Source organism: Paroedura picta, chromosome 3 (genome assembly GCF_049243985.1).
Source record: "Paroedura picta isolate Pp20150507F chromosome 3, Ppicta_v3.0, whole genome shotgun sequence".
Classification (NCBI taxonomy): domain Eukaryota; kingdom Metazoa; phylum Chordata; class Lepidosauria; order Squamata; family Gekkonidae; genus Paroedura; species Paroedura picta.
The window spans coordinates 10,596,943-10,624,192 of record NC_135371.1 but is presented as its reverse complement, the minus strand read 5'-3'; the positions used below and the strand labels follow the sequence as shown (position 1 = coordinate 10,624,192).

Genomic DNA, 27,250 nt, shown 5'->3' with positions numbered 1-27,250 from the left:
GTTCCCTGCTCTGAGGAAGCGCGCGGACCCCCGAAAGCGCACCCCCTCGAACCCATCCTTGTCGGTCTTCAAGGTGCCGTCGGACTCCAATTTTGGCGAACTGCCCACCATGACAACTCAAAGTCCCGCGGCAGGGTGGGATGCGTTTGTGCGCGTTAAACCCACCGCACTACGCGGACTTATTATCGTTGGCAGCAAAAAAAAAAAAAAAGCGCAATTGCGGCGGGGCGCGCGGGCGCCAGGTGAAGCCTGAGGAAAAAGTCAGAGGGGAGATACAGCCCCCCTCCCCCAAGGCCGGCCATTCCCGCCCCCCCCTCCGTCCCTCCCTCCAGCCCGCGCTCTGCTCCGCTCCGCTCCGCTCCGCTCCGCTCCCCTCCCCTCCCCTCCGCCCATCCTCGGTGACTCAACCGGGCTCAGTTCCTGGGCGGGGCCGCAGCGCAAGCGGAGGGAAGTTGCTTGAAGTTGGGAGCGACTCCTCGGCGCGAGAAGAGCCGCCCTCCCCGCCTCGGTCGGCTGAAGGCGAGAGAAAGTTCCCTGGGCTCGCCCACCTGTCCCCGCCATGGCCGAAGAGCAGCCGCAGGTAGAACTCTTCGTAAAGGTAAGGAGGCTGCGGCGTGTGGCGCCATTCCACCCCCTCGGGGCTAGGGTGGGGGGTTTGGGTGGGGGTCCAGGGTGCTGGACCCGAGAACCGTGGAGGAAATGGCGGGAGGGGAGGCTCTCTCGACCCCCGTGCAGTTTTAGAGGACCCCTCCCCTCCCTGGGCTCCTCCCGCCCCCTCCCCACTTCCTCCGCCGAGCGAAAGCGAAGCGGGCGGGCAGAGAAGCCCCCGCCCCGCCCCGTCCTTTCCCCTGACAGCATCTGGCCGCCCGTTTCCGCCGCTCGCCATCCAGCGCGCCGCTTTGCCCCCTTCTCCTTCGTGGGCGTCAAGTGCCAGGCGACAAAGAAGCGTGTGGCCCTCTCCCCCCCCCCGTTTTTTTTAAGGGAGGTCCACCCCAAATTTGAAATCTACTGATCTAAAGAGTGGATGCGGTCAGGGAGTCTGCAGTTGCAATTTTTAGGGACACCCCTATAAATTGGGGGTCGCTATTGGGGCAAACTTAAATGGACTCCGGGGAATGGTGGAGACCTGGAGCAGGTGGAGACCTGGAGCAGACCTGGAGCAGGGGTAGTCAAACTGCGGCCCTCCAGATGTCCATGGACTACAATTCCCAGGAGCCCCCTGCCAGCATTCGCTGGCAGGGGGCTCCTGGGAATTGTAGTCCATGGACATCTGGAGGGCCGCAGTTTGACTACCCCTGACCTGGAGGATCATTGTCCGCGATGGGTCGGACACAACTTCGCACCTAACAACAATAATTGGGGCGTTCTTCACCCACTCCCTAAATCTCCTTTGGGGGCAATTTAAGAATCGATCCTCTCCTTCCACATGTGGAATCAGGGGTCATGGTGATGGTAGTTAATCGGTGTTTTCCTAACATCTGTTTTTTGTTTGTTTGTTTTAATATAAGGGAGCTTCTTGTGTTCATCGCGTTTCCTCCGTGGACCTAAAGGCAGGATATGGGAGATTAAATTCAGGCGCTGGGAAGGCCCAGAAGGGCTTCCCTGTGTTTTGCGGCTATAGACTGAAACCTCTCAATGTCTCTTTCAGAGGTTTTATTGCAGGATATCGCCCTTTTGTACCTTGGCTTTGGGGCAGGAGCTGGTGGGTGGGGAGGGAAACTATGCCCAGTTCTTCCCAGACGTCAAATTAGAGTCTCCCCCCCCCCCAGCCCAATCTGATGGCTTCTGGAGCCCATTACTTTTTACCTGGCGGGTGAACAGATGATAGTGTAAGAAGCCTTGGAGAAAAGAATACAAAGACTTCCTTGTTTTCCTAAACATCAGTTTCTCATCTGTCGATCCTTGGTCCTTTTTCCCCATCTTTTCTTTCTGGGGAAGGGTAGAACAGAAATGTATTTACAGATGAAATAGAAAATGCCAAATGAATAAAACATGAACCCATGACACTGAAAGTTAGACTACGCATCCGTAAAACTGCCTTTATGTTGAATTCAGACCCTCACTCTGTCAAAGCCAGTCTTGTCCACTCAGATAGGCCGTGGCTCTCTGGGGTCTCATTTTGAGGGTCTTTGTCTCCAGCCCGATCCATTTAACTTGAGATGCCAAGCATTGAACCTGGAGCCTTCTGCATGCCAAGCAGAGGCTGGGATTGAATGTGTGGTTCTCAGAGCAGGGGTAGTCAACCTGTGGTCCTCCAGATGTCCATGAACTACAATTCCCATGAGCCCCTGCCAGCGTTTGCAGGCAAATGTTGGCAGGGGCTCAAGGGAATTGTAGTTCATGGACATCTGGAGGACCACAGGTTGACTACCCCTGCTCAGAGGATACTGGGAATTGAACCTGGGACTATCTACATGTATTGTGTTTCTGGGACATGGCTCCTCCCCTTGCAGCACATTTGCCGAAAAGGTTGGCAGCTATGCTTCTAGCCTTTCTTCTTCGGTCGTCCCTTTTGCCCCATCTGCCCTCGGGCTTTTCGCACCCTTTCCCCTCTTTCGGCCTGTTGTGTGCCATTTATGCTTGTTATGGGGACCAGCGGATGTTCTGTTGTGACCAGTGGATGTTCCATTATGTGACCTAGTGGATGAGTGCCCGTTACCTTTGTATACCGTATTCATTTACAATGTTTATATGCACATTTTTCTCCTCCCAAGACCAGCTTGTTTTCGAAGCCATTTTTGCTTAAAGGCAGAGAGAAAGATGGGCAGGGCGGCAAGTAACTGATGTGTTTGCCCTTGTGAAGCCACAAAAGCTTTGCGTTGGGTACGGCTGGCTCAGCTGTGTTTCCATTCGAAGATTTCAACGTTTTTTCCCCCTACCAACTGTTACTACTATTGGTGCAATACCCTCAACTTGCAGGGCACCCTTTCAGGGAGGGTGGGGAAAGGGATACCTCTTCCACGTGTCATGTCAGACCAGATTTTATTTCATCATGGTTTATATCAGGGGTAGTCAAACTGCGGCCCTTCAGATGTCCATGGACTACAATTCCCATGAGCCCCTGCCGGAATTTGCTGGCAGGGGGCTCATGGGAATTGTAGTCCATGGACATCTGGAGTGCTGCAGTTTGACTACCCCTGGTTTATATACTGCCTTTCTTAATTACCCATCTCAGGGTGTTTACAGAGTCTAGAAACTTGATAAAACCATGAGTCGGCTGCTGGGATCCAACTCCCAGCCTCATGGGCAGAGCTTTCAGACTGCATGTCTGCTGCCTTACCACAAGAGGCTCAAAATCCTGGTTAAAATGATATAAAATCACAATTTAACATAGTTTTATCAAATTTCGAGTTCTGAGGCCAGGTTGTGGCCAGCAGATTTTAGTCTACAGGGAGGGGAGCAGGGAAGGAAAGGAGGGTCTGCAGGAGGGAGGCCCGATATTTGCTGTAGCTGTATCTAGCTATTATCTAGCTGGCCTCAACCATAGGCCTGGCCGAAGAACCCAGTTTTGCAGGCTCTGCAGAACTTGGATAGTTCTGGCAGGTCCCTGATCTCATTTGGGAGCTCATTTTGCCAGTTAGGAGCTGGGGCCGGCTCTGATTGAGGCCAGACATATTTCTTTGGATGTTTCATGTATCTGTAATGTATGTCTTGTGATGAGTCAGATCTGAGAATCCCCATTTCTACCATGGAACCTGACCCTGGGTGTGTCACAAACTGTCAGCCTGGTCTAAGTCACAGGGTTGTTGCTGTGTGAGAAAGGAGGGCGGGGGGAATGATGTTGTAGGCTGCTTGGAGTCCCAACTGGGGAGAAAAGTGAGATACAAGTAAATAAATGCCTCATCCAGCCCGATTGGCTAGTTTTGTAGGGTCTCAGCAGAGATGCCTTCCAGCCTTTCTTCTAGGAACTATATTTATCTGAAGATGCCAGGGACTGAACCCTTCTCCAGTTCAAAGCCTGTACTTTGCTACTGGGCAATGACTTTAATCATTTCTTTACGATTTGCTGTTTCCCTGGTCTTCGCTTTCCTTTCCTCTTCTGGCAAACCTAGGAGATTTATCCCCTCACTGAACTTTTTTATTTCCCAACCATGTGAGTATCTTCCCAGAAGGAAGTGTTAAAGGTGAGGAGTCAGGCTTAAGATGAGATGTACCCTTGCGGTTTCAGTTTTTGCAGGGTTTGGGTGCAGGTGTTGGTGAGTAATTGGGGGTGGGGACCCTTCTGTCTGAAGCACGCAGTTGTGTTTTGCTGTACCAGGGTCATGGCAAGTATGAATGCTCTTTGCTGGTCAAGCACGTTCAGTGTCCTGAATCAAGCCCCTTCTTGATTCACGTGCTTGGTGCAAATGCTGACCGAAAATGTTGTGCGGGTGGGATTCTGTCTGGGGTGAAATCCCAGTTGGACCCAAGGAGCAGCTGGCTTCTGCTGGTGTTGCAGTGTTCACCAAGGACTTGGCCTGAAGGAAATCTCGGCCAAGGAATCTCAACTACTTTCAGCTTTTCTGATGGAAGAGCAGGATAGAAATGGTGCCCGATTTATTGGTTTACACAAGTTCTCTGCCACCTTTCTGTTACAAGTAACAGTCAGGATGGCCTATGACGTTTAAGAGCAAATAAAAATGCAAAAGCCCCATGAAACCCTACACAAAATAAAGTCTGAAATAGCAGCAGTAGAATATAAAATAGCAGTAAAAACCATCCACATTGGTGGCCGGGACTGGGCCTTCATCCAAATAGGGTTTCCAGTCCTCAATTGGGGGTTTGGGAAGGCCCCAGTTTGGCACCTTTGTCCCTGCTTCAGGGGTATAAGAAACTGGGAGAAAGCTCCTCAAATCAGCATCTGATTGGCTTCTGTTATGTTGTGAACTGGGACTGATCCAGCAAGACTCTTTGTAACCATACTTTATGCTGCTTTAAACCCCCCTTGACAGGCAGTGAATGCTTTGACTCCCTTCTCTGACATGATATATGGTTACAAATCCAGGCAGACTCATTGTCTCGCTTCCATATCATGATGTGATTCTGAGTCAAATTGTGAGGAGGATGTAGGTGCAGTTTAGGACAGGTATTTCAATAGTCCCTAGTAGGCAGCAGAGATTTGGAATTACACCATGGGGTTCAGCACAGCATTAAAAATCTTCACAAATTCTTTGAGGCTGCCCGGGTTGTTCTTTGGGTGGGAAGCACCAACATGGGTGAGGAGAAATAACAGGCAGATCTTTTTCACTTTTTCTTTTAAGGGAAGAGGAAGTGAATGTTTAACAAGAATGCCCACTTGACTTTGACTTCATTAGCGAAATGATTTGTGCCTTTTTATTTTGTAATAAAGAAATTGTAGGATTTGAATGCCACTCAAATGAGAATTTGAAAAGTTCCTGAGGGACAAGAGAACTCAGTAACAGCAGCATCATATATTTATCTCGTAACCCTCGTAACACTGATATTTAAAAATGTTGTTCATTTTGGTGAAAATTATAAGGCTGGATTCCAGCTTCCTGTCTTCTGTCAGCCCCACCCAGGAACTGGCTGAGGTACTGTTATGGCAGGCGTCTGGATATTTTATTCATTATTTTCTAGTTTTCAGGCATTTATACCCCCCTTATCTTCCCAGTGAGAACCAAAGCAGCTTCCAATGTTGTTTTTCTTTCCTTCTCCCTCATAATAACCCTGTGAGATATGTCAGGTAGAGAGGATGTGTCTGGCCTCTGCCACCTGGTGGGCTCTGTAGCAGAGTTAGAGATTTGAATGGGGGCCTAGTGCAGAATTCTCCCCTCTATGTCGCGGGCCTGCCACAAGGACTTGGGGCCAGAAGAAAGGCTGTATTAAAAGATTCTATTTACATCAGGCCGAAGATTCCTTAAAAGTGTTTATTTTAACCTCGCCCAACCTGAAGTTTTACGACAAGCCGCTCTTTCCGCATCCTCATAACAACCTGTCAAGGTAGGTCTGTATAATTATTTGCATTCCACACAGGGGAGAGCAGAGGCTTGATGGGTAATTGGCCTTCTGGATGCCATCCACAGCAACAGAGCCTGAGCAAGACATATGTTTTGAATGCATTGCTTTAAAAATATATATAGAGAGATGAAAATAAACACGAAAGAAGTCAGAACTCCACATCCCTGGGTTTTAATGGGGGAGGGCATACGTTTAAGAACGGCATTAAAAAAAAGTTTGTAAACGTCCAGTGTGCGAGACCTGAGCAAGTCTGTTAAGGAAAGGACTTCCTGGAGGTTATTAATTCCTTAGTTGGAAGTAACTTGACAGCACATAACTCACAATATAAATATTCTAGACCTGTCAACAGCCCTTAGGCATGGTAGCTAAATGGAACTTCCATGTACTAAGGCAGCATGCCTCTAAATACCCAATGTGGGGGCAGCCAGCAAGAGAGATGCTTTTCAAGCTTCCAAAACCAAGTTTGACTACGGCTGTGAACAGAACGTTGGACCAGGTGGAACGTGGCTTAATCCACCAAAGAAATTATTAAGTTCATATTATGAGGGTAGCCATTATAACTAGCATAGCATGTGTAGGTGGCTCTCCCTCCCACCCTGGGTATCTGCACCTGAGCACAAAATGTCTCTCGAAAAGGGAGACCCTCCGATTGGTTTGTGTGGCCCCTGTAGGAGCACAGGATCCCTCCGGAAGCTCTGGAACTTGCCCAGTACTGAAAGATTCCAGGAAGCTGAATCAGGAGTACAGGAGCAGGAGTGGGAGAAGCTATGGTAACCACATCAGTGAAGATACGCACAAGGCGGGGTCTTTTCTGTGAACACAGCAGCATCAGATGCTTGATCCTGTCATGGCCTTTTCTGCCTACCACTGGTGTGCTGGTCAGATGAGAAGTGAACATGAAATGTGCCTGCCTGTGCATCTCAAACTGAAGTCAAATTCAAATTTATTTAATGCAGCACTGCGGCCAGATACAACAGATAGCAAAAAAAAAAAAAAAATTTCACAGCAGAAATTACATAAACAGGGAACCAATGCAAAATGTAAAATATTTAAAATTGCACGATTGATAGATACATTATAAACAATTGCACAGTAAAATTCCTCTAAAACACCTTTACTTAAGTTTAAGTTGTCTTTCCTGTGTGCTAAGCACACGAGCACAAAATTTGGCAACCTGTGTAATAATATGGCCCCTATTATTCCACAGGAGAAATTTAACTGCCTGTGCGTTTCTCACACAGGTGGTGTGGGGCTGTACCTGCAGAGAAGCGGCTTCTGCCTTTTTCAAGTGTTTCACACTCCCCAACCTTCTGCAGATGAAAATAGGAGCTTGGTGCCTTTGTTAAAACCGTACCTTGAAGGATCTCCTCCCCCCACCCACCAAACTACTGAGATCATCTTCCAAGGCCTTGCTTGCTTGGTGTGCCCCAGCCTTCAGAGATTAGATGGATGGCAAACCAAGAGAGGGCCTTCTTGGCCATGGCACCAAAACTAGGAAACTCTTTGCACAGCTATATTCATCTGCCCCCCTCTATCACTGTCTTCCTTCAGCGGGTGAAGACTTTTGTCATTGTGGTTGCATCGGATGGTCTCATAGTGATCACTGCTTCCTGCCCAGTGTTCTAACTATCATTGTATGCATGTTTACTTAAGTCTGGCAGGGAAGCTTCCGTCTTGCCTAAAATGTTGTCAGTCTTAAAGGTGCCAATAGACTCAAAAGTTATACTGTAACTTCAGACCAACATGGCTACCTACTTGAAGAGCAGTTCTTTAAGAGCTCTCTCAGCCCCATCTACCTTATAGGGTGTCTGTTGTGCAGAAAGGAAGGGAAAAGTGTTTTGTTAGCCACTTTGGGATTCCTTCAGGTAGTGCAAAGTGGAGTGTAAAAAAAGAAAAACACAGCTCTTCTTCCCCTCCTGATTGGGCAGAAAGGTAAAATACAGATTTTTCTGAATATATCACTTTTTCAGGTAGATACTCTCTGCTTGATTATATAGCACTAAAGACCTTCTGTTTCTTTCTTACTGTATTAATTGGTTCTGCAGTTGTCTATCCCTTCACAGGCTTTGGAAGTAAATGGAGCCTAATAATATATTTATTCTCACACTGTGAACCTGATTGTCGTAAATACAGTTCAGTATTATTATTATTTTTTTAATCCTGCCCACTCTTCAGGGAGCCCAGAACTGTGTCTGCAATCCTCTCCCCCCCCTTTCTCATCATAACAACAGTTCTGACATTGAGGTTTGCCCCATGAGAAGAAAATGGGGACAGGAGAACCAGGTACACCACCCTGAATTCCTTGGGCAAAAAATGGGACAAAAAGCCAGCATAGTGTAGAGCACGGGTAGTCAACCTGTGGTCCTCCAGATGTCCATGGACTACAATTCCCATGAGCCCCTGCCAGCATTTGCTGGCAGGGGCTTATGGGAATTGTAGTCCATGGACATCTGGAGGACCACAGGTTGACTACCCCTAGTGTAGAGGTTAAGAGTGCTACACTGGGACACCCAAGTTTTGAATCTACCCTGTTATGAAAGCTTGCTGGGTGACCATTGGGCCAGTCACCTCAGAGAAGGGAGAAAGGTAGAGGTATATAATTAAATAAGTAAATGTGCTAGAAAGACAGACAGGATGCTTTGTGCTGTTTGAATTTAGATGGCGTCCTTTGGAGCAGGCTTTTTCAGCAGGGGTTTCATGACACTCTGGGGATTTTAGATGGCCTCAGAAAGGTTTTGCTGATTGGGTAGAGCAACAGAGCATGAGTTTTCATCCAGTGGGAGTGTCTGGGTGATTGTCAACATCTGGTGACATGTGACTTCCTGCAGTGTGGCCTGCTGACATCACTTCCGGTCTTTCTCCAAGCCTGAAGAACATTTCAGGGGTTTCTCAACGGTAAAAAGGTTGAGACAAGCTGCCTGGGAGGGGAATAGACTGAAGGAGCTCTCTTACAATGGCCTGCATCCTACCCAAGGCTTGAAGAAGTATCTCCAGCCTAACTATCTGCCTTCAACGGAAGAACCACTTTAATCGGAGGAAGGCTCCTTAGGCGGAAGAACCTTTCAGACTTTCCCAGTGAAAGATGGGACATATGTCAGTAGCTTATTCTGCAGGCAAGAGCTACAGTCTGACATCTACCATGTACTCAGGGCTCACGTTTATATGCGCTGAAACCCTCAGGGATTGTGCTGCTTAAAGACGTCAACAGAGTTCCCTTGAAAGGTGGACATTCTGTTACAGAGAGCGTTTTTGATCGTAACTAAATGGCTCGGCTGCCGACATATTTCTTTGGATGCGGGCTAGAGAGAGATAAACGGCCTTCCGGAAACTCTGGCGGAGGCATTGTTTCAGCAGTCAGACTGTGGCCAGAAAGAAGTGAGAAAGTAAAAAGAGCACCGTTGTGATGAATGAACATAGTCATGGGTGACTGGAGGTGGTTTTGTTCGCCATAGGAAAAGCAGGGTTTCACTGGAAACAGCTGTTGGGGGGAAAGGAGTTCAGAAAAATGGATGCAGACAAAATGGAAAGGGTGCCGAGGAGAGCAGTGAGGATGATCCTGGGCTGGAGACCAAGCCCTGTGAGGAAAGGCTGAGGGACTTGGGAATGTCCAGCCTGAAGAGGAGGAGGTTGAGAGGGGTCATGATTGCTTTCTTTAAGCACCTGAAAGGTTGTCACAGAGCAGTGGTCCCCAACCTTTTTATCACCGGGGACCACTCAACGCATTACAATTATACTAAGGCCCCGGGGTGGGGTAGTCTTTTGCCGAGGGCCACCGCCTGAGCCCCTGCTCTGCTTGCTTTCCTGCCGGCGCCCCTGACTTCCCACCGCCCACTGGGGGGTGCTGCACAGTGCCACGCTGAGGGGGAGCCCCAGCCATGGTGGCCACCAGAGAGCACCAAAGGTGAGCTGGTGGCAGAGTGGTAGGGCAGCCCCCAAGGCTGCAGCCGGGGAGGAGGATAAGGAGGAGCCATGGCCCGGTACCAACTGATCCACGGACCAGTCTCCGGACCGGGGGCTGGGGACCACTGACTTAGAGGAGGGCAGGGAAAGATTCCTGTTGGCAGCAGAGGAGAGGACCTGCAGTGATGGCTGTAAACTACATGTAGGAATGGGTAACGGATAGTTATCGGGACAAATCTCTTCACAGCTAGAGTAGTTCAGTAGTGGAATAGTCTGCCTAAGGAGGTTTTGAGTTCCTCCTCATGGGCTGTCTTCAAATAGTGGCTGGACAGATAGTTATCATGGATGCTTCAGCCAGGGGCTCATGGTAATTGTAGTCTCTGGACATCTGGAGAGCCACAGTTTGGCTCAGACATGACCATATGTGGTCATGTCAATCTGTTTCCCCCTCCCAAAATGGCCAATGAGGGGCCTGGAGGGGTGGGAAAAGGAGGAGCCCTGGGTGGGTGTGTGCACAGCCATGCTTCCCAACCATATTCTGCAGGATCGCGCCACTGTTTCTCAAAGCTTGAAGGATGTTTCAGGGGTTTCGCAAGGGTAAGACAGTTGCGAAGGGCTGACCTAATTAAATACAGAATCTCAAAACATGCTTGTCTTCAGACATGGTGCACAGCACGTTCTCTTCTTAGCCTATTTCCCCTTCCTCGGTTCATACTAAAACTGAAAGAGATTGTAAAGTAATTGTAAAGATGCCTAAAGGAAAGGACAGTTTCAAAGGGATAGCCATGTTGGTCTGAAGTAGCACAACAAAATCAGAGTCCAGTGGCACCTTTAAGACCAACAAAGATTTATTCAAGGAGTGAACTTTCGACTGCAAGCCCTCTTCCTCAGACAGAGGACAGTGTCTCTGTATTTTTGCAGGCATTTATTTTTTTTGCCATCAAGTCAACTTATGACAGCCCCACAGCCCCAGGAACTGTTTGCCATTGCTTGTGTGCCAACCGTACTATTCCTTGGTGGCAACCGGCCAAATGATAGCCAGGGCTGATCCTGTTTGGCTTCTGAGATCTGGCGTGATCAGGCTTGCCTGGGCTATCCAGGCCCGGGGGTCTCTGAAATAGTCTGAATCTTTTTCAGTCCTCCCCTCCCCCCAGTTTGGTGTAGTGACTAGGAGTGCGGACTTCTAATCTGGCATGCCGGGTTCGATTCTGCGCTCCCCCACATGCAGCCAGCTGGGTGACCTTGGCCTCGCCACGGCACTGATAAAACTGTTCTGACCAAGCAGGAATATCAGGGCTCTCTCAGCCTCACCTCCCTCACAGGGCGTCCGTTGTTGGGAGAGGAATGGGAAGGCGACTGTAAGCCGCTTTGAGCCTCCTTTGGGTAGGCAAAAGCAGCATATAAGAACAAACGCTTCTTCTTCTCCTCCTTCTCCTCCTCCTCCTCCTCCTTGGTTTGCTTGGGAGATGGACCACAGAGAAAAAGTAGCTTCAAGTTTTGGTGTGGAGCTTCCTGCGGTTGCTAGAACATATCATTCGCTTACTAGTACGACCCAGGGCTAAACAGCATAGCTATGGCTGCTCTGGCTCGTCCTTCATTTTGTCACCTGAGGGCATCTCACTTTCTCCTGCTTTCCGACCACAAAATGGTTATTTCCTCAGGAGGATTTCCCCTTCTTTTGAAAAGCCGCCACAATGAACGCTTTGGGAATACCGTGCACAAGATGTGGGGTGCTCCTATCTCCCTCTGTGCCTCCCAGAAAGATAATTACCAGGGTCATGAGACCTGCATGGAAGAGTAACTGTGCAGGTCAGGAGGCCGGAGGCAGGAAGTACCAAGGGGTGAAATCACTCTTTCTTTCTCTCCTGTAAGCTTTGCTCTTCTGGGGGAAGGGGTGGGCTTCATTTTGTTGTCCCCCTCAGATCCTGGCACATGGTTTGGCCCTCCACAAGATTCCACAGCTCCAGGAATGGTCTTTTGGGGGGTCGGCAGGGACTGCCAAAACAATGAAGGATGCAATTCGAAGTTGATTTCCACACACCGGAAGGTCGGGTCCATGCCACTTCCTGTTTTACCGTCTTTCAGTTTCTGCTTACTCCGAAGCAAGGCCCATCTGAGTTCAGGGGGGCCTGGTTCCAAGGGAGCCCCTCCCACAAATGTTCATCCCATGCCTGCTTTGTGGCAGTTCGTGGAGTTCATGGGCCAGGAGAAAGCTTGAGAAGGAAAAAAAAACCTTCCCAACATTATGCATACTGTCAACGGCGATTTGTTACTTTCTTTTTTTCAACATTGTATTTGTTGCTTTGACATTCTGTTATTGTTTTAAGGGACGGCTGCTGGATCCGTAAGCCCGTGTTGTGCCGCTGAGGTTTTATTAGCTGATCTTAAGCTGCTGGTTTGGTTTAGGATTTTATGGTTTTGCTTTTAATTCTTGGATGCAGCTCAGGGACTTTATAAACTGGGCGTGACGGAAATGGATTAAAAAACAGAACTTGAGTGGGCGAGGCCTCAATGTGGAGTGTATCTTGGGTTGCCAACTCCAGGCTGACTGGAGATTTGTGGGTGAAGCCTGGGGAAGGGGGCGTTTGGAGAGGGGAGAGGCCTCCATGTTGGAGAGACCATCCTTCAAAGCAGCACTTTTCCTCTGGGGGGAATGAATGTCTGTAGTTTACAGATCAGTTGTAATTCCAGGGGATCTCCTGGGCCAGCCTGGAAGTTAGTGACCGCAAATGTGCCCCAGGCCAGGCCTTGCTCTTTCTCTCTGTCTCTCTGTGTGTGCGTGTGTCTCTCTCACACACAAGCAAACACTGTCCCTTTTCACTCTCCTCTTCCTTCATTTGCTGTTTCCAGCTGGGCTCTGAAACTTATTTCAGGCTGGGAAGGAGAGAAGAGGCGGCTGGGAACATCCACAGAAACTTGGCCTTCTCTCTGTGTGTGTTGGTGTGTTTTTTTAGGTAAATAGCCCAGTCTCCGAGTTGCAAGCTGGCAACACTGAAACCAGCGTGCTCCTAGGGCCTACGTGGCAGCAAGCAGTGCTTCCTGTCGGCCCTGCTGACGGCAAGACAGATTTTAATCTCTCGCGTCCTCGGTTAAGAGCTGATCGTAAAAAAAAGAGGCTAGCCTTCTTGAGGTTTCATCCTGCACGTGCAACTCACACACCCTGGAAACTGAAGCTCATTCCGAAGCCAGGGAATAGAGACTGTGCAGGCACTAGAAATGTCCTCAGTCCCTGTTCGTCGATAGCAGAGCGAGGGGAGTGTATTTTTCATGGGGCCTCTGAGTCATTCCCTGCTCCCAGCTTGGTGCAGTGGTTAGGAGTGGTGGCAATTAATCTGGAGAGCCAGGTTTGATTCCCCACTTCTTGACATGCAGCCAGATGGGTGACCTTGGTCTAGTCCCAGTCTTGTTAGAGCTGTTCTCACAGAGCAGTCCTGTCAGAGCTCTCTCAGCCCCACCTACCTCACAGGGTGTCCGTTGTTGGGAGAGGAAAGGAAAGCCAACTCCTTCCTCCCCTAATTAACGCAGGGATAGGGACAAGAGCCTCCAGCATATGGAAACTACACAGGGGATCGGTAATTGGGTATCGGCTTTAATTCCTATTCTATTCTGTTTTGTTTTATTCATTTAATTTTTTTTTCATTTATAATTTAATTTGTATCCCACCCCTCACAATGTCTCCGGGTGGTTAACAGCAATTGAATTTACAATAAAAACCTGTAAATTAGAGACTAAAAATACTAATTAAAAATATTCATCTCAACATTGCAGAACCCTGCTTTACTGGTCCCAGCGTGGGTATAATTGGGCAATCCAGGCAGAGAAGCTAAGATTTTGTTACCTTGGAGGTAGAGGGGGGACAACTTTGTCCCTAGTGGGAACCTAAAGCAGTTTATATCCTTCTCCATTTTACCCGCACAATAACCCTTTGAGGTAGGCTAGTCTTGACCGAAGGTGGCGGCCCCCGGGTCACCCAGCAACCTTCCCTAGCAGGTCTTTAGACATGGTTCTTCCGGATCTCAATCCAATTCTCTAAAGCAGAAGTGGATATATTATGCTAGATGGTCTGAATCAATAAAGCACACCTGCAGAAGATCTTGTGAAGCCTCCAGGATGAGCAACCTTGTCCCCTGCGGGAGGGGACATCTTTTCTCCAGGTTGGCAGAGATAAGGCAGTACAGCTAGGGATGCCAGTCCCTAGATGGGACCTGGGGGGGGGGAATCCCCTGGGATTATAGCACATCTTCAGCTAGAGAAATTTCCTCTGGAGAAAATAGCTGCTCTGGAGAGTAGACTCCATAGCATCATGGGGTCCCTCCCTGCCCCAAATCCTGCTCAATCCTAGCTTTACCCACAAAATCTCCACATATCTCCCAACCCAGAGTTGGCAACTCTCACAGAACTATGAAGTTTGTCCCTCAGCAGCTCAGTTCCTTTGCATTGCCAACTCCAGGAGCCAGCTGTCACCCTGCTTTCCGGCCAGCTCACTCCTCTGAGCCACCAGGCCAATGGGGGGACGTATATATGGGCAGGAATTCACCCTTGTAAGCGCATGTGAGTCTGTGCCTCTGATTTGCTCCTGTATTTCTCTAGGACCAGACCAAAGGCAGTGGTGTAGCTGCAACAAAAAAACCTTCCAGTATATATAAAACAGATTAAAATTTTGAACCACAAAAATTGGAACCATAGAATGGGCAGGGAGAGGGTGACACAGTGGCTTTGTCTAGGCCGGGGGTAGTCAAACTGCAGCCCTCCAGATGTCCATGGACTACAATTCCCAGGAGCCCCTGCCAGCATTTGCTGGCAGGGGCTCCTGGGAATTGTAGTCCATGGACAACTGGAGGGCCGCAGTTTGACTACCCCTGGTCTAGGCAGATGTGGAGGCCGAGAGGGCAGGAAAAAGCCTACTCGGATTTCAGATAAGGATGTCAGATTCAGGAACCAGGAGGCACCTGTCCCCGGCTATGGTTCAGATTCTTGCTCGCCGACTCCTTTATCACTCCCACACCCCCCAAGTGCCCCACGCTTACTGGAATCAGTGCTTTACGTCTATGTCTGTGATGGGAAGTCAGCACTTTGGGAACACCCAGAAGAAAGCAGTGCCCTACCACAGCCTTGGATCCTTCCCAGAGCAGCTTTACTTGTTTCTCCAGGGAGCCTCAGGGCAGGGCAGAGGGCTGGGTGGGAACTGGGACTTCTGGATCTTTGTGAGAGCAGGTAGCATCACAGGCTTCTGAGGCCAAAGTGAAGCTATGTCAGGGCTAGGGGAGGATACACTGGCGTTTCCTTGGAGGGGATGTCCCAGGTGCAAGCAGCCAGCGTGACTGGTTTGTCCTTTGTTGTTGTTGTTGACAGGGCTCCTGAAATTGCTTAGAGGTTGAGGTGGCACTGGATATTATTGTTGTTATTATTTATAAAGGTTTATATGCTGCCCTTCCCGCTTTTTTGGAACCGGCTCCGGGCGGTTCACGATCGTCCATTTAAGACATCCATGGTAAGACTGCAATTAAAGCATGGTGGTTAATCAGAACAAGGCAATAAAACAACTACAACCTTAATCACCCCAAATTTAAGAAATGGCTCCAGTCCTTAGACTGGCAATTGATTTTAAGAGGGAAGGAAAGGAAAGGAGCAGTGCGTGGTCTGCCGGACAACTGGAAGTAACAGAATTTCAGCGCCCATCATCAGCAAAAGACCTGGCGGAACAGCTTCGTTTTACAGGTCCTGCAGAACTGAAGCAAGTCCTGTAGAACAGGCGTAGTCAACCTGTGGCCCTCCAGATGTTCATGGACTACAATTGCCATGAGCCCCTGCCAGCAAGTGCTGGCAGGGGCTCATGGCAATTGTAGTCCATGAACATCTGGAGGACCACGGGTTGACTACCTCTGCTGTGGAACCCAATCTTCTGTTCTACCAGGTTGGAGCCGGGGTGGCAAAGGCCCTGGCTGATGATAGGCGCATCCACCTTGGACAAGGGATGACTAGTAGGTTCCTATTTGGGGAGCACAACTCCCTCCCAATTGGATGTGTAGGCTGGGGAGGCAGAATGGGCAGGGAGAAGCCTGCCCGGATTTCAGGTAAGGACGCCAAGTTCAGGAACCACCTGTCTACCTCTATGGTTCAGATAAGTCCACAGCATGCCAGAAAATTGGGTATTGCACATGTGGCCAGGAATATAGGGGCGCTTCTGCAGTCCATAACTGGGGCTTGCTGGTCTCCTCTCCAGATATATAGAACAATCATGGAGATGAACAAAGGTGCCACAGGATAATATAGTGCTGTGTAGATCAGAGATAATCCACCTCTTATCATATCAATAGATATAATGTACATTGGGGATCCATGTATGAGGCTATGGACAGACATGGAGATATAATTCAAAGATGGGTGCATTGGTTGAGGAGTCAACAGGTTATGTAAGAGAAACTTGTAATCAATTTTTCTGATATTGAACTAACCCAGTATTTGTACTATTTTAGAGGACACATACTTATAGGTAACTTTGTGATGCTGTTTGAACTTATAAAGAATGTGAGAGCTCAAGTGGGACAATTAGTTTTTGTTAATGATCATTCTGAGAGCCCATAAATATGGGCGTCCTGTATCGATGATTGACTTCCTGCCCAGTGGTTCTGCTTACTCTTGGGTGGGGCATTGAATAATTTCATGTAATTGCTTTCCTACATTTATTTCTGTAAGATGAATGGATGATGTTATATTGTTAGTTGATGATGCAGTTTACATTTCAATAAAGGTTAAATGGAAAAGTAAAATTTACTTATGTACAATTGCCATCAAAGGCCGAACATATTATTTTAGCGGATAGATTCATGATCGGATAGAGGAAGGACAACTAGATGTCTTGGGCTTTTCAGGGGCAAGCCTGCCTCTGAATCAGGCCTGACAAAGAGTCATTATGAACTTGGATCTTGCTGTGAGTTCAGAGATCAGACAATTACTGCTGGATAACAGACTGGTCAACACAGCAATTCGATTGTTTCCCATCCTGAATTTCTGTGACCACGGGACATAAAAAATATGAACAAATCAGTGCAACTTGTGTTAGGGGCAATAATAATTTTTTTCCCAATGTATTGACTGCACTTTCCCCGCTAATGGGCTCAGGGCAGTTAACAACATTTAAAGCCTACGTTAGGTAAATACAAATATACAATCAAAGTTATTAAAATTCATCGTACTAAAAATATTCTATCTTCTGCCATACCGCCATTTTGTTCAAAATAAGAGATGGGTTTTATTTCCCACTTTTCACCACCCAAAGGAGTCTCAAATTGGCTTACAATCACCTTCCCTTCCTCTCCCCACAACAGACACCCTGTGAGGTAGGTGTGGCTGAGAGAACTCTGAGAGAACTGCTCTGTGAGAACAGCTCTAGCAGGACTGTGACTAGCCCAAGGTCATCCAGCTGGCTGTATATTGAAGAGAAGTGGGGAATCAAACTCGGCTGTATGTATTAGAGGCTGCCGCTCTTAACCACCACACCAAGCTGGCTCTCTCAGTCGCCATCATCTTCTTGGTGATTTTTCCTCCTTTTTCTCAGCCATATTGATGATGGTGAGTGAGCAGGGTTGGAGCCTACAATGGGGAGGGGGAAGAGATGAGCTAGGGGAAGTGAGAAGGGAGGGGGGACCCAGTGTAAAGATGGCCTAAATCACCCCAACCTCAACCATACATCAGATGGAAAAGCGCTGTTTTACAGGGCCTGCAGAAGATCTCCGTCAGGGCCCGGGTCCCCTGTGCCAGGCAGGTCGAGGCCAGGTGAATCTCTCTGGGGCCTGGGATGACTAGCAAGCTAGTGTTTGCTTCAGGGAACATACTGCGAGAGGCGGTCCCTCAGATACAGGCACGCTTTAAATGGTTAACCTGTTCCAAGTGTTCCGCATGTTAGAGTAAATAACTCAATATTGATCTAGATGGTTGTTGGCTTTTTCAGGAGGAGGGTAAGGGTGGCGCGAACAAAGTTTTCTGACTCTCTGTGTACCTTACTAGCTGTACTGTATGCTTTTCGGGCAGTGAGAGGGAAGCAGGGATTCTCAATTCCTATCTCAGCCTGGATCTAGCAACAGCAAAATTCTGTTTCCCCAGAAACGTCTGTGTCATCAAGTCGTTTTCGAGACCCGAAGATCGGCTCCCCCTGAGAATACGCAGCAGTCGGGCTGCGATCCAGGTGTTTGTGTACAGTTCAGACTTGCACCAGGGCGGAGCTGTGTCGGTTACCAGCTTCCACCAGCTCCCTTTTCGGCAGGTGGGGCTACCTCATCCAGAATCTGACAGGGCCACCTGAGGTGAGCTTTCAGAGAGGCAAACAGGAAGCAGAGAATTCTGTCAGGGACGATGCCTGCCACCCCTGCTGAATGTCTCTGAAAGAAGCTCCTGTTACACCCTTCCAAGGCACCTGGAAAGGATTTGATGGCCTTTCTCAGAGCCTGTGCCTGGCAACTGAGTTACCTCAGCAGAGGAGCAGAGATCAAGTGGGCTGGAAGAACCTCCGGGGAAGGGAGAAGGGTCTAGTACTCAAAGCACAGTTGGAATGGGGTGGGTGGACTCCTAAATTGTCCAAAATGGGAGTTGGCAACTGGGATTCCAGAGGGGGCTGAATCAGGCCCTCTGCCGTTGGCTAGTGGGTCCTCCCATTTCTGTAAGGTAAAGGTAAAGGTATCCCCTGTGCAAGCACTGGGTCATGTCTGACCCTTGGGGTGATGCCCTCTAGCGTTTTCAGAGCAGACTCAATACAGGGTGGTTTGCCAGTGCCTTCCCCAGTCATTACCGTTTACCCCCCAGCAAGCTGGGTACTCATTTTACCGACCTCAGAAGGACAGAAGGCTGAATCAACCTTGAGCCGGCTGCTGGGATCGAACTCCCAGCCTCATGGGCAGAGCTTTCAGACGGCTGCCTTACCACTCTGCGCCACAAGAGGCTCCCCATTTCTGTAACCCTAGTGAAATGATAGGAAGGATGACAGTTTTCAAGTAGACCATTTAGGGACCACATCTTGGGCTTCTTATCCCTCCTCTGTCAAGCAAGTAGATTAAGGGTTTAGCAGCCCTTGAAATCATTTTTCAGGCTTCAAGGAGCCCTGGGTGTCAGCTGGCCATGCCTCCTTGCCATGCCCCCCAAGTGGCATGCCACTAAGTCAGTGGTCCCCAACCTTTCCGAGGCTGGGGACCGGCAGGGCATCGGGCCGCGCCCCCGCGGACCGCGCCCGTGCGGGCCACGCCCCCGGATCGGGCCGCGCCCGCGGGCCGCGCCCACGCCGCGCCCGCGAATCGGGCCGCACCCGAGCCGCGCCCGCGAGCCGCACCCGGGCCGCGCCCACGGATCGGGCCGCGCCCACGGGCCGCGCCCGCGGATCGGGCCGAGCGGGCGTGGCCCGCACAGGCGCGGCCCGGCCCTGATTCCCTCTCCCCGCCTCCCGCAGTAAGAAGCTTCCCGGGCCGCAAGCTTGCGGCCTGGGAAGTTTTTTACTGCGGGGGCGGGGCGGGGAGAGGGAGCCGCGGCCCGGTGCCATGACCTTTGCGGCCCGGCACCGGGCCGCGGCCCGCAGGTTGGGGACCACTGCACTAAGTGACATCACCACCCACGTTGACAGGCAGGCTTGAGGAGGACTGAGGTGGGGGGCAGACAGGAGGCGGTTAAGGTGGGAGTAGGTGTGCAGGTTCCAACCCCTCCCAGGTACAGAAACCGCGAGAGAACTGACTCAGGCTCGGAGTGGGGAGGTGAGCTATGGAAGCGGCTGGTTTCCCCAGCCCATTAAGCTCTGGAGACTGGGGGTCCGTGGACCACTCGTTGGAAATCCCTGGTTTAGGACATTGCATTAAGAGTCCAGGGGATTCCTGGGTTTTCTAAGTGGAGAGTTGAGTCTTGTTGCATAGAGCAGGGGGTGGGGGGGGAGTCTATAGGCAGGACATTTTTAAAAAATTATTATTCAAGAATGAAGATAACTTAGAACCAGTTCAGGGTGGAATGCACGAGGCGAAGATAAGCCGAGGGCTCAATTCTGGCCTGGTAACTTCTGTCTGCTTTGAGTGGAATTTCCTGTCTGCCATCCGAAGGTTGGGCTCAAAATCTCTTTCTGACCAAAGCTTGAAGTCTTAAAGATGACATCAGCTCAGGAAACCGGCCCTCCCTCCTCCCTCCCACAGGCTAGAGCAGGCGGCCCCAGACGATGAGGCAGCGAAATTATTTCAGTCCCCCCCCCCCCATCTCACATACGCCCATTTCCCCCAGAAGCTGGGTGACTTTACGGATTTATGACTCCTTCTGGCTTGATCTTGTTCCAGGGAAGGGCCTGGTTTTTTTTGCTTCTCCATGTATGGTTCTGCGGTTTTGTTTTTTTGAGCTATTGGACAAGCAAGAGAGCCGGTTTCTATTAAATCCTTGTCAATAGACCATTTATAATAAGGACAATTAACCCCTGTGAAGTGGTAGTTTAAAAAGCCCTGGCAGTTACTTAGGGAAGAAAAATTTGGGAGGGACCAGCGAAGGGAGGGGTTCAAGATTTTAAGAGACGATGAAGCAAAAATAAGGGGGGGGCAGATTATGCAGTGATCCGTTAAAGATGGCTTGTGTAGGAAACAGGGTTGTGTAGTTGTGTGGTGAGAAGTAAAATATTTGTGAATGGAATGCATGGTGCAAGTTAAGAACATATGAAGACATTGACTCATTTTGAATAACAGATACACGTGTGTGTGTGTGTGTGTGTTTGTGTAATATTTTTACTACAGGGGTTTGATAATGGTGGCAACTTCCATAATGTCCCAGATAGGCTGCTGGACGGGGTCATTATAAACTTTCTCAACTTTTTTACCTTTGAGAAACACTTGAAACATTCTTTGGACTTTCAGAAACCTCGGAAGTAGTGCGATTCTGAAGATTACGGTTGGGAAGCATAGCTCCCGAGGGTTTAAAATCAGCAGCACATTAGGTGAACCCAACCATAAAGAACCGAAATGCAAAAGGGCCCTGAGAAGCTTACAGGCAGACTTCCTGGCATATTCAGCCATTTTGGATAGTGAATTTTGGATAGTGAAGCTGGGCGAATTCATTTCTTGACACTACAGAGAGCAACTGTCTGTCGGAAAGAATAGTACAGAGCAACAAACTGTAAAGTAGTTTTGTATGGGCATAGTACCACTGGGTACTAGTACCCTGCAGGCCGCTATGCAACTTTGGCCAGATTTTTCCTAGGGAAAGGCTGCTTGTAGAGGGGTCAGATAAAGGTGTCCGGTTGTTGGGAACGAGCAAAGGAAGTTGGGAAAGTGAGATGCTTTGGGGGATGCCTGGAAAAATGAAATAGTGAAGAGGAAAAGCCACCCTCGCAAATTCTTGCAGGTCCCCCACTTGTCCCTTTAAACGTCAGGATAGGAAATCATAGCTTGGTGGGTAGGATATGTATGCATTGCAAACCGCGGATGCTGGGTTCAATTCAAGGTATCTTGGTCTCCTTGGCAGAGATGCTAGAGAGCCCCGCTGCTTGAATTGGAGTGTACGCAATTAAATGGATCGGTGGCCTGACTTGATAGAAGGAAGCTTCAAATGAGAACAGTGTCACTGAGGCCTTTTATAACCTTGAAGCCAGCAATCATCCCAGACTGGTTAATCCTGAATGAAAAGATGCCATGCTGTGTTTTGTGTTCCTTTTGCTTCCAGACACAATGCCTTTTTGCAAGGTACATTTTGAACATATTTAGACACAATTACAGTCTTACAAGAAGAAACGGTGTGACATTTAAAAACAAATGACAAGTTTTGATTCTAGAGTAAAAACAAAAACACCCCCCCCCCAAATCCCATGGATCCTGGATTGTTGGACTTTTTTATCCTGGTAAATTGTGGAGAGTGCACACATGTGCTGTTTCAGTGGAACAAAATAAATTCCTGGAGGTTCGACTGACTGTAGCTCCAGGCATTATCCAGTCTGTTTAGTCTGTCAGCTCCAGTTACTTTGCATTGTTCAAAAAGGAAAAAGAAACAAAATCATGGGAGGTTGTTAGCAGAACAGGTTTGCGGGATCTGCACTGGGACTCTGGTTTCATAACAATACCTTACAGCAGGGGTAGTCAATCTGTGGTCCTCCAGATGTTCATGGACTACAATTCCCATGAGCCCCTGCCAGCAAATGCTCATGGGAATTGTAGTCCATGAACATCTGGAGGACCACAGGTTGACTACCCCTGCTTTACAGCCAAACTCTGTCCGCTGTAATATACCTGCACAAAAAAGCTTTGACCAGGCTTTCTCAACCAGCGTTTCGTGAAAACCTGGGGTTTCTTCTCCACACAGGACGGGTTTTTCAAATGGGTGGGAGTGAATTAATTTTTCATTTTAAAAAATTTGGTAAACATTTAGCAGATGATATGACCATATATGGTCAGGCTGCCCCACCAGGACCAATGACGGTCCTGGGGGGGGGGTGGCAAGGGGCGGGACCTGGAGTGGGCGTGTACACAGCTCTGCTTCTCAACCATATTCTGCACAATCGCACCATTTCCGGGGGTTCCCGAAGGCTGAAGAATGTTTCAGGGGTTTCTCAACGGCAAAAGCATTGAGGAAAAGCGCCCTGGGCATCAAACCTTGTGTCGTTCCTTCAGACCAGGGGTAGTCAAACTGCGGCCCTCCAGATGTCCATGGACTACAATTCCCAGGAGCCCCTGCCAGCATTCGCTGGCAGGGGCTCCTGGGAATTGTAGTCCATGGACATCTGGAGGGCCGCAGTTTGACTACCCCTGCTTCAGACCAACATGGCTACCCACCTGGATCTGATTACTTATAGTTAGAGCCTGCAAAATGTAATCAGTCCTTAAAAAAACAATGGACTCTTAGCTACTGTCGAGTCAGAAAGACCATTAGGGTTAGAACACCCTCTGTGCTCAGCCCCGTTTGGGCCTAGCCATAGCAATGTGTTGTCCCTGTTGGGTAGAATTGCTGTATGGCCCCCAGAGGCGTCTGGTTTCTTTGAGGCTTCCTTGAGGGAAAGGGTTCCCACAACGGTGTGTGGTTGTGGTAGGCCTCTGAATGGCTTGTCTGTCTCCATAGCAATCGACTGGGGCTGGTTTCTAGGGCACAGAACCTCCTCTCCGTGGTAACTGTTGCCAAGAGAGCGTTCCCTATTCTCCCAGCCGCCAGCTGTTCCCAGGAGTGCCAACATGTGGCGGAACCCGGAAGCAAGGAGCTTGTTTTCTTCTGAAGTCGTGGGACGGGAAGGGGAAATGAGATTGAAGGGGAGGGAATTCGGAAATCCGGCTTCCTGGCCCCGTAGTCACCACTGCCACATTTTTTGGCAAATATGGCACTGTTTCTTTATCAAGTTCCTTGCTGGGGCACGCCTCAGTGAATATCCAGGGCTCCCTTTCCCATGGGTTGGCCTTTCAGATAGGAATACTGTGTGCCTGAGGCCAGATATGTACAGAAGACCCCCAAACTTCCCCTGACGTGTGACGCTTGGCCAGCGTGCTCTTAATCGGCTTTTGAATCTCCACGAATCCCATTTCAGGTATCTTGCCACTGAGTTTCCTGAATTCTCCTGTCACGAATGGTCAGTTGACGTGATAAGCTGGGGTGGAGTGAATCTTCACTTCATAGAGTCCGGAGTTCCTATTAAGTCACCACTAGATTTATAGTCCCTCATTTTATAGTCGGGAGTGCCTGTAGATTTGGGGCCAGGCTGCAGTTCTCACAGGTGGAACTTTTCTCTCTTTTCCCTCCCACTGAAGACGGCTGATCTCTGTGCAATGCTACCTGTGGTCCTCCAGATGTCCATGGACTACAATTCCCATGAGCCCCTGCCAGCAAATGCTGGCAGAGGCTCATGGGAATTGTAGTCCATAGACATCTGGAGGACCACAGGTTGACTACCCCTGCTGTGGAGGACAGGGGACCCAGGATGGGGTGGGAGAGATGGAAATGAAGAAGAAGAAGAGTTGGTTTTTATACCCCGTTTTTCATTATCTGAAGGAGTCTCAAAGTGGCTTCCGATCGCCTTCCCTTTGTCTCCCCACAACAGGCACCCTGTGAGATAGGTGGGGCTCAAAGAGCTCTGAGAGAAATGCTCTGTGAAAACAGCTCTAACAAGACCATGACGAGCCCAAGTCACGCAGCTGGCTGCGTGTGGAGGAGTGGGGAATCAAACCAGGTTCCAGATTAGAAGCTGTTGCTCTTGAACCACTGCACCAAGCTGGCTCTGATTGATTTGGTCTGGATGCAGACCTTACTTCTGAGCCCACAGGGTAGACTGAAATCAATCATTGCAAGTACATTGCTGATGACCACAGCAGGCAATTTCTCAGTTCCTCTGGGTAGCCCTGGCCTCTGTGGTGCTATGATGGCAGCTGTTATTGTGGCCTTTTCTAGTTTGTTGCTTCCCCCTAGTGGTTTTAGGAAGCACTGTGTCCCTTTTCCTAGACATCTGCTGTGAAGGATTGGGTGGACTCTCACAAACATGCTGCCCCCTCCAGTACACGATAGGAATAAATTTGTCTCTCTGCATCCTAAAAGTTCAGGCATATACAACATGCCACAAATCCTTGGGTGGGTGGTGGTTTCGCACAGAAAGCATTATTATTTATCGTATGGCAGAGTTAGCCACAGGATTCATATACGAATATCAAATATGCAAGTTGTTACAACGGTCGTGCAGACACGGTGGGCAGTCCCCCTAAATACAAATACCTAAGCATTCAATCAACACAATTGCAGCTGGGTAGAGGTCAGAGAGCTCCATCTCATCTCCCTGGTAAGCACGATGCTCACATTCCTGGGACAGGTGAAAAATAGTTTGGCGGGAGTCCTGGTATTTTGCTCCATTTAAAGAACAGGCCTGCATGACCGCCCAAGCCTGTTCGTGTCCTAGTAGCCCTCTTCCATACTTCACTTGGCTAGCCAAGTCCTGCAGGCCTTTCGTTGGTGTTTATCAGGTTATGGATATCGGGTGGAACTGATTTCATTCGTGTTTGCTTAGACTGAAATTTTGTAATTGCAGGATTTGTGTAGATCTTATTGGGTGTTGGGAGTTTCGTCTGGATAGGCCTGGATGGGCAGCTCTCTGTTTTTGATGATCTTTCTATATTCGCAAGGAAGAGCATCATACTTTTACCAAGATGAGGGAAAGCAATATGACAATCTAGGTAGTCTTTAGGTCAGGGTGGGTTTAATACATCCGCTGATGGCTGTTGTTGCACTGAGTTAGATGTCAAGTTTGTGGACACGGGCTGTTGAGGATAATGTCAAACAACACTGCCTTCCATTGAGTCAGATCCTTAACCCTTCAAGGTCACTGTCCTCTGCTTTGACTAGCAGCAACTCTCCAAGGCCGCTCAGGCAGAGTGTTGTCTGCTACAGATTTAAGTCCAGTAGCACCTTAAGATACCAGGAAGATTTTCAGGTCTTCTGAATGTCAGAATGCTCAAGAATGCTCCATTCTTGAAATACACTGTGACAAAGTAGGGTCTCCCATCACCAGGCCCTGTTCCCCAGTCATTGATCAGCTGGCCAGAGGGGAGAATTACCTGTAGAAATAGGAAGGCCTCGGCCAGCTGGCCAGCATCACACAGGAAGTGACATCATCACACCAGTGACTTCTGGGTGACATGCTGGTATTTTGAGTAAAACCTCTATGGCAGAAGCTGGCTTTACCACAGAGTTTTTGCCCAGATGCCAGAGCATCACCCAGGAGTTACAGGCATGATGATGTCACTTCCTGTGTGATGCCAGCAAGGTGGCCAGGACCTTTCTTTTTCTCCTGTTAAGAGCACCATGGAGAACTGCTGTAGATGATCCATGTAAAAAAGCAGGAATCTGAATCGGACTCTGTTTGGGCTTTCCTGAGGGAAGAAGCAGCAATCCAAAGATTGGCACTTCTACTAGCTCTGTGACAGAAGTCTTGGCTGTGTATTTACAACAGAGTTTGGCCGCAATATTAATGCCATGGCCGGGGTCGCTGTGGGAGGTTTGCCTGCTTTAGAACACAGAGCAGGACAGATCTGGGCTATTTGGCTCAAATTAGAGTTGCAGACAGGTATAGAACTAAGCAAGAAGTACATGCAATTTATACGATTTAGCATGCAGCATTCTGAACCTCGTGGCACTGTTATGGAATGTTAGTACTGTTTATTTAACAAAATATATACCCCCTCCTTTCTGCTCCCATAAGGGCCCTGGAGGCAGCTAACAAATTAAAATGTACATAATGAAAATGCATCTTAAAAACAATTGAAACCAACAAAAAACCATTAATACAAGAGCTAAATCCTGTTCTATCCTTTGTTGCCAATGTCTAGGGAACCTGAAATGAAAGAGATAAGCTTGGTTTTTTGGTGAATTGTGGTCAGTAATCTGGTGACATCTAATTTTTCCCTGCAGGCTGGCAGTGATGGAGCCAAAATTGGGAACTGCCCCTTCTCTCAGCGACTCTTCATGGTCCTTTGGCTCAAGGGAGTGACCTTTAACGTCACCACAGTGGACACCAAAAGGTGGGTGAAGTACCACAGGTCCCGAGCAGGGATTCTCCTCCCTTCCTCTCAGTTGCGCTCTCCGTTCCAGTTAGTTTTCCTTGTTTCCACTCAACCGCTCCCGTTTTCTCCCTGTAGGAGGACTGAGACGGTGCAGAAGCTTTGCCCAGGCGGTCAGCTGCCGTTCTTGATGTACGGGAACGAGGTCCACACGGACACCAACAAGATTGAAGAGTTTCTGGAAGAGGTTCTGTGCCCTCCCAAGTATGAGCTCAGTGAGGTCGTGGGGCTGATTGGAAAAGGGAGCCTCTCTTGGGATGAGGCTTCTTAATAGTGAATTTTTGTACCTGTTTCCATAGGTACCCCAGACTGGCAGCTCGCAACCCTGAATCCAACACAGCTGGGCTTGATGTCTTTGCCAAATTTTCTGCCTACATCAAGAACTCAAATCCGGCACTTAACTATAGTGAGTATTTCATAGTCCTCTGAATCCTTGTGGCTTTTCTTCTCTGGTCTCATGGACTCACTTTCTCTTTCTTTACTGCACTGACTACCCTGTTCCTCTTTCACATCCTTGCTTTGTCATTGGCTTCCTCCCCCCGTATCCTTCAGCTATTTCTTGTTTTTCATTGGCTAATCACTTCTTCCTCCTTCACCTTGCCTTTTCTGATTCTAAATCAATCCTGGTTTTCATTGGCTGCCGGCTGACTTTTCTCATAATCTGCTTTTGTCCCTTCTTCTCATTGGTTGCTGCCCAGCACCCTCTTTATTCTTACTGGGTTCCTCTACCTCTTCCTTTACCAGAGCCAGTGTGGTGTAGTGGTTAAGAACAGCGGCCCCTAATCAGGAGAACCGGGTTTGATTCTCCACTCCTCCTCCACATGCAGTCTGCTGGAAATAGTTAGGAAATAGCAGAAGTTCTCTCAGAA

General features: G+C 48.9%; 1 protein-coding gene across 1 annotated transcript in view; it reads left to right on the top strand.

The window, feature by feature from the left end:
- The first annotated feature begins 390 nt into the window (after window positions 1–390).
- CLIC1 (chloride intracellular channel 1) overlaps window positions 391–27,250 on the top strand; it is a 29,899-nt gene continuing 3,039 nt past the window's right edge. The window contains exons 1-4 of the mRNA XM_077331227.1: window positions 391–598; window positions 26,233–26,342; window positions 26,460–26,585; window positions 26,681–26,787. Coding sequence (XP_077187342.1) covers window positions 560–598; window positions 26,233–26,342; window positions 26,460–26,585; window positions 26,681–26,787 — 382 coding nt within the window. The 5' untranslated portion in view covers window positions 391–559. The remainder of the gene's footprint in view (window positions 599–26,232; window positions 26,343–26,459; window positions 26,586–26,680; window positions 26,788–27,250) is intronic.